Source organism: Strix aluco, chromosome 5 (genome assembly GCF_031877795.1).
Source record: "Strix aluco isolate bStrAlu1 chromosome 5, bStrAlu1.hap1, whole genome shotgun sequence".
In the NCBI taxonomy this organism is placed as follows: Eukaryota; Metazoa; Chordata; class Aves; order Strigiformes; family Strigidae; genus Strix; species Strix aluco.
The window spans coordinates 82653519-82667677 of record NC_133935.1 but is presented as its reverse complement, the minus strand read 5'-3'; the positions used below and the strand labels follow the sequence as shown (position 1 = coordinate 82667677).

At 40.2% G+C, this 14159-nt stretch overlaps 1 protein-coding gene across 10 annotated transcripts in view; it reads left to right on the top strand.

Moving 5' to 3' along the window:
- The window catches only part of CELF2 (CUGBP Elav-like family member 2), a 386251-nt gene that overhangs the window by 291509 nt on the left and 80583 nt on the right, over positions 1-14159 (top strand). For all 10 annotated transcript variants that reach the window (XM_074828029.1, XM_074828028.1, XM_074828026.1 and 7 more), the window contains one exon: positions 13694-13742. In XM_074828029.1, coding sequence (XP_074684130.1) covers positions 13694-13742 — 49 coding nt within the window. The remainder of the gene's footprint in view (positions 1-13693; positions 13743-14159) is intronic.

Here is a 14159-nt window from a genome sequence, read left to right as displayed (position 1 = left end):
GAAAAGCAGTACCAGAGTGGGCAAATCTAATGTTTGTCTTACTTTTGGAACGATCCATCTTTTCACTTGCAGCTTTGCTGAAATCAGTAATGGCTTTGCTCCCAGAATGTAGCCTGAGTATCTCCAGGAGCGGAGAGAAGCAGTCATTGAAAAACATGCCACCATAACTCCATTTATTAGCAAAAGCCTATCTCTATTGCCTTGTGCCAGGGAAGTTAAAAAAGCAAAAACTGCAAAAGAAAAAAACATTGAACTAAACAGAGTCTTAAGCAGTGGTAAACAAAATGTAGCTTCCTTTGTGGTTGATTTTTATCCAGCTGCAGCCAAATATCAAAGCAATATCAAAGGAAAGCTACCCATTAATTAATTCAGACTGACTTCACAAAGCAAGCTGGAGCTTTTGCTGATATCTGATTCTGACAACTTCCTAATCTTCACAAGTTGTCATTAAGAGTGGCATTAAAGCAGGCTGCAGTCAATCCCAGCTCTCGCCCTATTGTAACTCAGATGGGCTATCTCCCGTCGCAGGAGGGGGGGATACGCAAGCAGGGGTTAGAATAAGCAACTTTGCTTCTTTGCAAATGGAATTTGCAATGTATCAGGGAATCTCATGAATACATCGCCTCTGTCATTCATTCTAGGAACGCTCACCCAACCCCACTTGCAACCATTACTAGTTGCAGCGAGTGGAAAATTTCTCTTCTGAAGGAGAAACACAGGGAAAAAAAACAGAGGAGAAAGAAAAAAAGAAGCTCATGTCTGAAAGGAATAATTGGAAGTCTGTAACGATCTTTAAGAAAGTATGAATAGAGCCTTATCATTGATTTCAAGATAGAGAACATAGGATTTCGGGTTGAAGAAAATACGATTGTGGAAAATAAGACACTAATCAGAGGATAAGATTAGTTTTAAACTAAGAACTGAAAGTCAGGTACCTCCATAAGTAAAGCTTGTAATTCCACCGTGAAAATAAACAAAACACTCTAGAGTTCCTTACCGCTGCCAGGATCTCTCAGTGGGATTACAGCCTCATACAGAGATGCAAGGTGCGTGATACCTTTATATTTCCGTTCAGCTGTGAATGGCTCAAATGATTGAAGGGAGTTTGTGTTCTAGACCATCACTTGAGCAAGTATCCGCCAGACAGCGACTAATATTATTTTGTGGGCAATTCATGACAATACCTTAGAGGAAAATGTGCTGTGTTATTATACAGTATGTTCATTTCAAATACTGCGAGGAATACAGAGAGGGTAAATGCTGTTGCGGGAGTACCTTGCCAAGCATCCACAGCAGCATGGATGTAGATGGTGCATTTATTTCCTCCAGGGCCAAGTACTGCCCAAATGCCAGTTGCAAATGGGAACTATTTTTGATTGTACACAGAATTGAGGATTTACTGTCATAAGAGGTAAAATAAAACTTAGATCAAGTATCAGGAAAAAACAGTATCTGTCCAATTAGAATAACCTTCTAAAAGAAACAAAGTTAAATGCTAATCCTTAGGGGCATTTGGGGTAGGAAAGAATTAGAAAATATATGATAGGCTGTAATCCTGTATTGGCATTAAGTCATTCAAGATGTGCTACTGGATTTTTTCATCTCTCACTTCTACAATTGCTAAGAAGTGAAAGACATTTCTGTGCTTGTGTGAATATAGAATCCTCCTATTTGTACAAAAGTATATGATTAACCAAAAGAAAGATGTTGGTAGGTAAGAGGTACAGTCAGTATACATGCTTGTGTCTGGGGGGCTGTGAGGGTTGCTCAGGCAGGCGTGTCCCTTGCCTTTTGTGACCCTCTTCATTTTGCAAAGAATGATACGGATTTATCCCAGATAAAGTAGGCTGATAGCTAACCACTCTCATGTCTGCCACTTGTCTTCCTCCCTGTTGACATGAGAGCCAAAAATAGAGGGTGTAACTTGGTGAAAATTTCTTTTCTGCACCCCTGCCATTTTCCCCTGTGCTTTCATTGCCCTCCACTAGCTTCATCGAAGCTGCAACAGCCCTCAGGCTGCATTAGCCCTGCTCAGGAAAAATATCATACACCAAGAAACAAGGAGTTCAAAGCTTCCCAGTAGCTCCAAATGCTACCTTTGGAGCAGGTAGAATGAATGATGTAAGAGCTTTGAGCTCAGTTGGTTTTATCAGAGGACCTTCCTGATAGCTCTCTGTGGCCTCCAGCTGTTGCACCTGAAGGCATCTCTGCAAAGAGATTTCTTTGACCTTTAGGCAAGTCGCACATAAAGATGTTACTCAAGAGGGACAACGCAGGAGAAACTTCTAATTGAGAAGATTAGCAATATAAAGAATAAGTAAGAGAAGACAGCTTTTCACATACTGGCATTTATAAGTCACTAAATGAAGCATGTTGGTGCTTTTTTCAAGGGAATCAAGGGGCACAATCTCTGGAAAAATGCATTAAGGTTCATATTTTGGGGTCAGATGGTAGTTCAGAGCTTTACAAATGAGTGGAGGCAGGTTGATTGTTTTGGTCTTACTGTCCTGCTACTGTCCCTTTTACTAATGAAAGCTTAATCACAGCTCGGTCCAAATCCCACAGCCAGCTGGAACTGACTCATTCTTCAAAAATATATGTTTCTGTTAATGTTGCCGATTTATATTTTAGTTTGTTTAACTTCCCAAGCACCTATTGAGGGAAATATTTAAATACATTCGAATTCCTTAAGATTGGGATTATAAATGTATAGTGCATGTTTAGTATCAATAAAAAATACTTTCCTTTTACCAAAGAAAATATTGACAAAATACATTAGCTAGAGAGATGCTAAAAATTTAAAGAGAATGAGTTCATACAAAGAATTTAAAGAGAATGAGTTCATACAAAGAGTGGTTAAAAATTACATGGTTCTTAATATGATTCTCACTGCTGTTTGTATGTATACACAACTAGACGTTCATATTTTCATATGGACAGAGTGTGTTTGTGAATGCTTGTGGCTGGAGACTGCAGTAACATTCTGTTTTCATAGGTGGATCAAATATCGAGCTATCTTTTTTCATTCTCTCTCCACAGCCAGATTATTTCACCACTGCAGAGTATTGGCATAACACTGAGAGCTTTTATTTGGATGCTGATACTGGATAGTTGTGGAAAATTCCTGTAACTTCAGCTCATGGAGGGCTTAAATAGAATTTATGAGCCATATCCTCATTTGGCGTAAAATATTATGGCTCTGCTGGTTAAACAATAAAACTGTACTACTTACCCCAGCTGATCTCAGTCAGGAGAGGAGGATTTTTGACATCTTCATTCAAAACCTCTTTTCTACCTGAATGCTTTGGCTATTCTCTGCAATATTTAGAGGCATGCGTGTTGGCAAGTAGTTTGGGGCTCATATCTGACCTTTGAAGAAATCTGGATTAGTCTGTGTTTGGTAACAGGGAGGAATTTGACTGCCTGTCTGAGTGCTGGAGAGGTGGGAATTGTGAATCAAGACATGTATTCTGGACTCAGAACTGCTCTGCACCTTTGCTAAGTGAAAACAGCAGCAGCCCCAGATCATCAATGCCAACTGTTTCTGTGAATTGTACCCTTTGCTCTAATTTAAAAGGTAGAATTTCAATAGAAGTTATAATTTTGATGCTTTTTGGGCTTATTTTAGACTTACCTCAATCACACTTTTTAGCTATAAGATGTTCTTGCTGGTACATTGTAATGCAAATATGAAAGCTTTCCAACAAGAACTTTAAAAAGCTTTACATAAAAAAAATAAAAATCCCATAGCCTAGAATTTGAGTTTTGTACCAAATAATAGACTCTAGTTTCTGTCAGAAGAGGAGACCAAGTGCATTGTTGGATCAAGGTGACCTTCCACGCTGCAGAAAGAGTCAGGCAGAAGATCCGCTGAGTAAATGAACAGAAAAATCTGTGATGTGAAACTGAGGAAGTGGTTGAGACTGGTTTCTCTCTTATTGAATGAAAGCCAAAAATGAAGAAGATAAGTGTAGATGAGATAACGTTGTCAAAGACACAGAGGAGCCCCTGACTATGCTTTCTTGCCTTTCTGAAATGTTGCTGTTGCTGGTCATTCCCTTTAAAGGGTTATTTCCTGAATTTCAGCTTGGCAAAGGTGGAGGATATTGCTGAGCATAATCACATGGTGTTTTCCCAGAGCATAGTTCACAGAGGAGACAGTACATGCAAGCACAGAACAACGTAAATCTTAAAATAAAACTTCTGCAAAACAAGCATTTAATATCCTGGTAGTCGTGCCCTCAGTCGCAGCCAAGTTTGTGTTTTGCATTACAAAAGCTATTGCATGTTTTTAAAAACCTTTCAACTAAATTTCTTCACGGTCATTGGTAGCCTAAAAGAATTTATTTGATTTTGCTTGGGATTGTGTTTTTAGGGGAGGAGGAGAAGGGGGTAGAGGATTGCTTTGTTTTCTTGATACATTTTTAAAAGTCACCCTAGATGTGCATGTGAAATCAGAGGAATTTATGTGGAAAGGGGGGAGTTTCATGTGGACCAGGCTCAAATGTTAGCATCCTAAAATGGTGCCCACAGCCTGAGCTACATAAAGATTTCCATTTGGCAGCAGGAGAGGGTTTTCTTAAGATGGTAACATCGTCTTGAGTCTTCAAAGATCCTGAAGTCATAAATGAGAAGGGCAAACTTCCCTGAGCGTGCCATCAGGAGTCAATGCTTCCTAAGCAAGGGATTTGCTTTTGCTAGGAGAAGAAATGTTTAATATGCTTCTGCAGATCACTCAAGTAAGCGCAAGCATCTGCTGTGCTGCCTTCCCCTTCTGGGATGGTTATGGGACCTGTTTGATTCCCATGGGAGGTGGGAAGACTATTCATAGAAGATGAGATAATAGGTAGAGTGTTTTGGCTTTGCTCTGGCTCTGTTTTCCAAATATTAATATGGAGGGGTGGAGAGAGGTGGCACTCTGAGCTTTGAAGGAAAAGTACTCCTTCTAAAGTCTCAGCCTCTGGTTTGCTTCTGGAAACCAACGCCCAACTAGGGACATGGAAGAAAGTACGGCTTCAGAACACTTGAGTCATGTCCAGTGGGACATTGACTGTAAGGCTTGTGTCATGCTGGGAATAGAGTCCTGACATCTTAGGTCATGCTGGACAAATCCACTTGATGCAGTGCAAAGCTGCATTAGTTATTAGTTGAGATCTCAAACCCACGACAGCTTGGCTGGCATTTATTTCCTCCAGCTATCCTGGATCACTGCTTCAGGTTCTTATGTTACCTCTTGAGTAGGGTATCTAGGGAGTAATATTGTAAAAATATGTGCTTGTGTGGAGTACCCCCGCTCATTAATGCCTTACCTATACCTGGTGATAAAACTACGAGATTTTGGCTTGAGAGCCTTGGCTTCGGTTGTGGAATAACTCCAGATGAATCATGTATAGCCTCTGTGCCTTTTTTCCCCCATCGTCTTCCTTTCTGCTAAAAAGAGATAGCAGCAGTAGGCACCTCGCAATGGTGTTAGGAGGGGAAATCAATTAGAGCATGAGGAGCTCAGGCTCTGCTGCGGTGCGGACAGCTCGGCTACCTCCCTTCAGATAGTCATTCTGGGCCATGCAGTGCCTCCCTGCGTGACACTGGGCAAATCACCGCTTCATCGCATTTCATTTTCCGCTCAGAAACGTGGGCAGTAATTTTTGCTCCTCACAGTTACCTTGAATGGGTGTTAAAACTCCAGTCAATTAATGTCACAGAGAGACTTTTGTTATCTTTCTGTGCCTTATTGTTTTAACGCAAAGGGGGAAAAAAAAAAAAACACATTGGCATGCAAACTTCAATTGGCAAAATGTCAACAAAAGTTATTGCCGCTGCAGATGAGATGGATAACTCTTGCTGTTAAAATAATATCTGATGTTTTGCTCAGATGTCTAATGGGTTTGCTTTTTAAGCATGGATGATACAAAATATCCCCAAGGCATTATTCCCAACAAGATATAGAATCCCACTTAATGTCTATTTTTAGGATTGAATAGGTTCTGTAAAGGCTCATTTGTTTGAAGAAAAGATAGTTAATCACTTTGGTTTCCATGTGATTTTGAAGGGAGAAATTTTGGTCGTACTTCCCCTTCCTTATCTCCACTCAGTTTGGTTCGCATGTGTCCTGGAGTTGTTGCCGTTTGTGTGGGTGGTAAGAAATGAAGGAATTAAATAAATGGAGTAGAACTGCTAACAGAGCAATAGTAGTTATTTGTACATTAGGAAGTGAAGTTGTCACTTCTAAGACCTCCAACTTTTTCATTTCTATATGAGGGTACAACTCTTAAAGGAGACCAAGTGTTATAGCCTAATTAGTAAATGTACAGGAGGAACAACAGGGTGTGGGGGCAACTGTGGAAGGGATCGTTAGACTACTATTATTATTTTAAAGTGCAGCATTGTTCTTAGTCTCTCAAGCTACTGTTCAATTTAACTTGAATTTAAAACACGGATTGCAGGGGATTGCAAATGACTGAGTTGGAAAGCTTCCAAAAGTCGTTGAATTTCAGCAGGTTTAGTGTTCTCCAGTAAAAGAAACAACTCGTTTTAAGCAAGCTATATGCTTGTTTCTGTGCTTTAAATAGAAAATAATGATGTTATGCATTACCGCATGAACTATATTTGGCATCCAACAGCAATATTCATTTTCTCCTGCTTCTCTCCCTTCCTCCTTCCCTCTCTCCCTCTCAGTCTTTCTCCAAAATGTGCATATATATATATATATGTCTGACAATGTAGGAGGCCAAGTAACAGACCACATTCTTCTAGTACTAAAATTGTATGAATACCTAACACAGTTTAAATCCCTTAAATTGGGATTTATGAAAGGATGACAGCAAACAATCTTCTGGCTATGCCATTGCTCAGGCAGTTACAGCTATTGCTTTGCATTTATTTGTGAGAGTCTATGTGATGGATGCACATTTGTCCTCTTTTAACCCGTGAATGAACTAAGGTAAATGCTGGGAATCCAAAGCTCTGCCTGTGCCAGTAAAGCAAGCAGGACCACAGCATTGGTCTTGGTGCCAGTTAGCACTTTCCTGCCCAGTGTGTGGGTGTGTTTGGGGGAATAACATGGGCTAGACACTGTTCCCACTAGGCAGTATGGACAAGGACATCCTGTTTGGAAAGGAAGGAGAAGTATAGCTGTGTAAATGCAAGCTGTACCACACCACTTCTCTTAAGAGTGAGAGAGCGGTCCCTTGCCTCTTTTATTCACTAGTATTTATTTGGCCTCAGAGACTGTCCCTGGTTTCTGGAGAAGTTCCCTGAAGCTGTAGCCAGATATTGACTGTGTAATTCAAGTTAGTTTGACCCTAGAGAAGTTGTTCTAAACAGTTCTCTTCAATAGGAAAATACACCTCTTTCACTTCTGGGAAACTTGTATTACTTGTGAGTCACAAGGGTTTAAAAAAGCAAAAGCAGTTGGCATTGAAGTGATGTGGAAAATATGTTCAAGAGCTGCTCCAAAAGGATCCTACTGAACAACTTGGGATCTAAAAGCTGAAATGAGGGGCTGAGGTGTGTGTGTAGAGGTGTCTGCACAGACTAATCCATAAAAGCAATGATCTCTGAAGACACTGGAAATCATTTCATTTTCTGGTGATCATGAACCATTTTCTCTTCTTCCCCCAGTCTTTTGGTAGGTCGATACATTTCTTCCTGACTTCCAGACTCACTGAAGGTGGTCAGGATCCTGGCAGGTCGAGATTTGGGTTCTTCTTTTCCTTGGACTGCTGGTCTAATTAAGCTGCACTCACTAATTGGATCAGGAGCTTGGAGAAAACCTTAAATTCATTCCCAGACCGGAGTTAGGCAAAGAATGTAAATTTTTCCCACAGCTTTTCATGCTGGTGCCTCTTCAGGTGCTTTTTTTCTCCCATGCCCTTAGCCTGTCCCTGCTGCTCCTTAATATTTTCTTCCTCTTTGGTTTTCCTATTGGTTCCAAAAAGTCTATGGATTTATAATCCTTCCCCCAAGAAGAATATTAGGGTTTTATTAAGATCTGGTATCTCTTCTTCTCCCTCCCACATTCTCTCCTGCCATTTTACGATTCTGAGGTGTACAGAATGTGAAAGAAGTCCCCTTTGGCTTCAACAATGATTAATGCTAGCAAGAAGCAAGTCCCAAAGTGCTAGAAATGACAAGATACATGCAAGCTGTCACCATTTAATACTATTGCAGTTTGTTTGGTTTGGATGTTACCTGAGTAACCCAAGTTCTTCAAATTTACCCTTTGCTTGGGGGAAGGTTTAGCTCAATTTTGTGTTGTGTTTCCCCACGATGCGGTCTGCAAGAGTGACAGGTAAGGGACAAACTGAGCTGGGGCATGGCTAGAAAATTATAGCCATGGCAGATGACAGGGAAGAGAGGAAGGGGACAGGTCTAAAGAGGGTTAAGCACTCTAGAAATCTGTTGATGGCTTTATAGGGTTGTAGAAAGATGATGAGAGGAATGGTAAGGACTGAAGTGTCATGGATAACGTCCTCCACATACATCCCCTAAACTCCCGTGGTGTAAAGTCACACTGTGCTTAACTTCAGAGGACTTTTAGGAGACGGTCTTTGACTGACGTACTGAGCTGGATGAAGGCATGGGCAGGTTTGCGTGCATTCGGGGCCCTTTCTTGACAAGTAGTTTTCTTTCCTCAAAGCACAAGGTGGAGTGAGGCATGTGCAGACTGCACTGGTAGGGATGGAGAATAAAAACTGCTAATAGATGTAGTAATTGTGTATGAAGGTGTTTTTGCAATGAACCATAAAATAATGATTTTTCATGGTCTAATTACATGGCCAGAGTTTTGGAGGTGCTGAGAGCACCCGAATTTCACAGACTCAACACAGCTGCAGCAAATTGAGCCCATCAGCCCCTTCATCTTCACTGAAAGGCATTTCCTGCTTTTTAATCACCAGTCCTCTGTAAGACAAACATACTCACATATAGAACAAAACACCTCTTATTAAACCACCCGATACAGATCATTTAAAGTGTTGACTGCCTCGGCCTACAAACCTTGCTTCACCTGCTTGCAGGAAGTCTTTAGCCTAGCTAGAACATCTGAGTGCCCATTTCTTTTCAGAAAATGGATGGAAAGCAGGTGCCCAGAAGTCTTTCCACCAAATATGCTGACAAATCTGAAATGAGAGTTAAGCAATTGCTGGTGACGTGGTGGTGTCTCAGAGCAGGACAATCCCATGCTCGGCCATGCCTGGAGACAGTTCTTCTCCATTCACTCCTAGCACTCCGGGTTTAAGATTACACCTGATTTGAAACATTCCCTGACTAAATAAAACAAGCCATAAGCTGATCGCCTTCTGCAATGTGCAAGCACACAATAGTAATCACAGCTAATGACTCTGCTAAATGCTAGGCTGCACACACCTCCTTGTTTGGTGTTTGTTTTGTATACAGAAGGTAACATCGACTGAATAACGAGGATGCCAAGTTACAGATGGGGTTGTGGAATCGTATTTGACAGCCGATTAGAGTAATCTGACAGAAATGATGACTTAATCACCACGACAGACTCCAAATTCCCAGATAGAATTCCACCCAGGTTAATCTAATTTCCTTGCAATATTTTTGCCAGAAATAGACTCTTAGCCGGCTTGTTTTCTCCCATGCAGATGTCACATGGCTTTGACAAGAATGTAAATAGGTAGCGTTATTATTGTAGAAAAGATGACTTTGAGGCTCTAAAGCTGGAGAGGATGTGTGCCTTTGAGAGGTTTTTGGGTTGCTGTGCTGTGGTTTTTTCTCTAATGAAGTTATATTTACATATGGTGGGATGTACTCAGGAAAAAGAGGGGGAAAAAAAGATGTAACTAGTCAATTGTAATTCTAGGCCATAGCTCAGTCCTGCTGCTGCCCTCAACATAGCCAGCGGCCAGATTCTCATTGATTTCAGGGGCATTTTCAGGATCACATGTTTGACAACTGTTTCTTCCCCTTTTTGGTTCCCTTGGACCACTTCAGCACCCCTGCTTGGGATGTGCCCAAGGAGAAGCAGTGACATGCTTGGCCTCAGGCTTGGTGTGGCCTCGGTGACAGTGCAGGCAGCGAATGGAGCCCCCGCTTTGCTGCCAGCGCTGCCGCAAGGCACTGCACAACCTTGGGCGACAGGCGTTTGCCTGCCCTCCATTGTAAAACAGTGGCATGGTGTGATTTGAGACCTACGGATACAGAGCACGTATAGGTCATGCGTTACTGACTGTACAACTGTATTCAGTAGTGCTCTCTAAACTGTGGCCGAGCAGAGGTTGTTCCTTACAACCCGTACTCCAGTCTGGTGTTGATATCCCCATGCACAGTGCTTGCCAGGGGAAGCTGCCCACACAGTAAGAATTTGCCTGAGAGCTGTGTTGCTCTCTTTTCCTATATGTTCTGAGCACAGGATGATGTTAATGTCTATAAATTATTTACTGCAGTTATTTTTCTTACTCTTCCCTATTTATTAATTGCAACTGTGCATTCATAAATACTGTATTTTCATAAGCAAAGCTTTCTTCAAGCACAGAAGAAAATGTTTCCTGGTTTTCTGTGACAACATGACATACTGAGAAATCACTTACCTTGAGATCCATAAGTGTATGGCTTTGTGATGTATAGCTACAATAACAGCTTTCTGATAAGACATGAAATCCTTCATTTCAGTAGATGACATGATTCTAGTGGGTGGCATCTAATTTGAAACAGGTTTATATCATCTATAATCTTTTGGAGGGCCTCGGAAAGCACAGCTATTTTATTATTTTATAGCCTGCAGTTATACAAGCAAGATATAAAACGCATAGATTATTTTCTCTTTTGCTCATTGTTGAGTGAAAGGATAGTACCTATTTAGCCTTTGTCTCTGCCCCTTTAATTTTCTTATTCACTGCACACTTCTTTGAGATTCATTCTTTTCTTTTCTTTTCTTTTTTACACCTACTTTTAAATATTTTATGGGTAGAGAGCTTATAATATGTATTGTCACGGCAGTTGTCTCTAGAGGTCAGCAATGAGTTTAATAATGAGATGCGAACTAGTGACTCTGTAAAACCCATTTCAGGTTATAAATGGCATGTTTTATTGAATCTAGTGTTAAAGGTTGTTAACGTATCAGTTGGTGATGGTCAGGGTTAAACAAGCTTCAACACGAGCCCTCTCGTGTTAGGAAACTGTCAGTAACGTATTTTTCCACCTTCCTCTTCACTGAAGCCATGTTTGTGTATCGCATCCATTTTACCATGGGTATTCTGCAGTTTAAGCTCTCCAGGCCTGATCTGAATCTTTTATCAGTTTTGCACCAATATAATTTTATTAAGCACAATGGCATCACTCCTGATGTTGGCCTGCTGGTGCAAAGAGAATTTGGACCATTTTTAGCAGGAACCTTTGAAATCAAGTCAAAACCCAATTGAAATGCCTTGTTAAATCTTGTCTCTTGTTGTGTGAACATAACAGATTATGGACTTAATGAGCTTGGAGTAATTATGTATAACAGAGGAGGATAATTTCTGATGTGATAACTGTGTTTTATCAGTTAACACTGATCTTTATGTTGTGACCATGGGGCTGCAAAAATAACTTCTTCTCATGAATTTGGTCTAAAGTTGGCTTCACTGGTTCAGGCAGTTTGAAAAGTCAAAGGTTTTTAGCACTGTTTGAATTGCCTTTATTCAAAGTATCTCCACTTAGAGGCATATAAATGCAACTAGAAAGAGCAATACATTCTCTGTCTACAGAAGGTCTGGATTTGGGTTGGGTTTTTCTTCTATAACCTGCATATTCCCGAATTTACAATACTCAATTTTCTTTCCTGTATTTTCTCACCACTCCATTGCTCCTCAGAGACGTCAATACCTGCAACAGGCTCATGGAGCGAGTTACACCTTTATTCTTCTTTCACTTTTTGGTTACTGAGTGGACATGCTGCATCACATTCCCATGAATTTAAAGTGTCCTGCAGTGCCCAGTGTATTGTTGATGCCAGGATAAATGTTAAGCACTAGTTAAAGAAGATAGAGTACAATAGAAGTTCCCTTTTTTCTATAAATTAGATCGAATAAGAGTGGTGGCAGATAAGTGCTGGACTATTAAAGTCCATTTGGGAAACAAATGATTCAAAGAGAACAGAATTGTTAAAATTGAAGCAAATTTATGCATCCTGGTGACTACATCCACCTTGTGGCTTTGCCTTTTCCTTAGGGCACAGTGGGGAGTTTTGCAAGCAATACAAGGAATGCATTGATTTGCAAGGTCAGGGAACATTCTGGACTTTGAGTAAATCTTACAGAAACATTCACAGCAATATTTTATATTTTCTAAAGAATCTAGAAATTGTGTCCCTGCAGGTTAAGTGACTCCACCAAAAGCAATGCAGATTTGGTTTTCTGTGCTGCTTTGAAAGTACATTTGATATGAGTGCATGGATGTTCTCTCCTGCTCAGCTGTTTTTTGTTTCCCAATATTTGCCATAGTAGTCTTTTATAAAAAAAAATGGAATTGTCTCTGACATTTTCAGGCAATACTCGACGCTGCTGCACTGAAAAATGATTCAAAAGCAGAAAGAGCATAGATTTTTTTACCTGCTCACGTGAAATGGTGAGGAATTGCTGAGGAGAGAAAAGGCAGTGGCCCTGCTGCGGCCAGAAGTTTTGTGTAGTCAAATCCCAGCAATTCTGCAGAGCAGTATGAAAGAAAATAAAATCGGGGTTTTTGCAAGCTTAAAGGTCTCCCACATTGCAACTCAATGTGAGGTCAGTTCTGAAGGCTTTTTTGAGAAGTGTGACAAAATTTCCCTGAATCCATCAGAGTGGACACACATCTGCTATAACCGATGTCCAGTAGAAAAGCCACACACTCTGATCAGAGGGAGCTCAACTGTTGTGGTGTTACTATTCCTGAAACAACGGAAAACACCGTTCATAAAAATTTTGTTGGAGTTACCAATTCAGTGTGGGGGGAGCACCATTTAGTAATGAAAGCTGAGGACACATCGTGCCGACTATGCCAAGGTAGGATGCCATGGGATGTTCAGCATAGCACGTAGCACACAGTTTATTTTGCAGGACATGGAGGAAGAGGTTGAAAAGGAAAAAGTATTAGGAGTTTTTATGGAAGCCAGAATTGTGCCATGTTGTGATGGAAGCTTTATGAATGAAGGTATAATGTATTCTTAAAAAGAAAAGATGAGATACTAAACAGTTATAGGAAGCTATTATAGGAAGCACGAGTCTCTTCCTCTTCAGTCCTGAAAGAATCAGCACATGTTTTTTTAATTACAAGCAAAGTTCATTTGTCAAACTCAACTCCTCTGAGTATGTTTGAAATGCTTGCTAGCTCTTAAATTACTTGAAAATTCCATCTCGGTTTTGGCAGTGGTTGAGCTCAAGGAAAAAAATTGGTAAAACAGAAACCAAGCATGCCATAAACTAATGAGCATTGTAACTTTAGAGGTCTTCTGAAACTAGATACAGCAAATTAAAGTTTTATATGAGTCCTGTGGGCCCAATGATCTATTTTTTTTAATCTTCCTGGTTATAAAATGCTCCTTTACCATTTTATCCTTTCTTAAAAAGCTTGTAATATAGTGTAATTTTGAATTTATATCATTTCAATATTGTTAATATTAATCATGTACCTTTTTAGCCCTTCATTAAAAACATGATTCTTGATTTTTTATGACTATCCAACCTGCCTTACTCTTTTTCATTTTTGTTTTTAGATGCATCATCCTATTCAGATGAAACCCGCAGATAGTGAAAAGTCAAATGGTACGTGTTTAACTTATTTTTACTTAATTGTGACTCTCTAAACTAAAACAAACACAACATTGTGAGAGTTTTTGCTTTACTCTTTGTGTGGTGAAAATGATATGAGGTAGTTTCCCTACACCTGACACATTGAGGAAGATGTTGACCTGCTCTGAACTCCCATTTATCCTCTGCTTTAAAGAAGGAAGGAAATGTTCTGAAAAACAGCCTTTCTTGTACCTGCTGTATGTCATGGTCTACCTCACTACATACATATTTCGCTTGTGTTCTCCTAGCAGCGAGGTGATACGGGAGCACCTGATACTGATAAAATGGAGATGAAATTTTAATAGTGAAAATAAAAAAGAAAAGAAACAAAAAACATTCCCGTGTTAACAAACCATGTAAGCAGCTCATGGGCCTTAAACATTTGCCTAA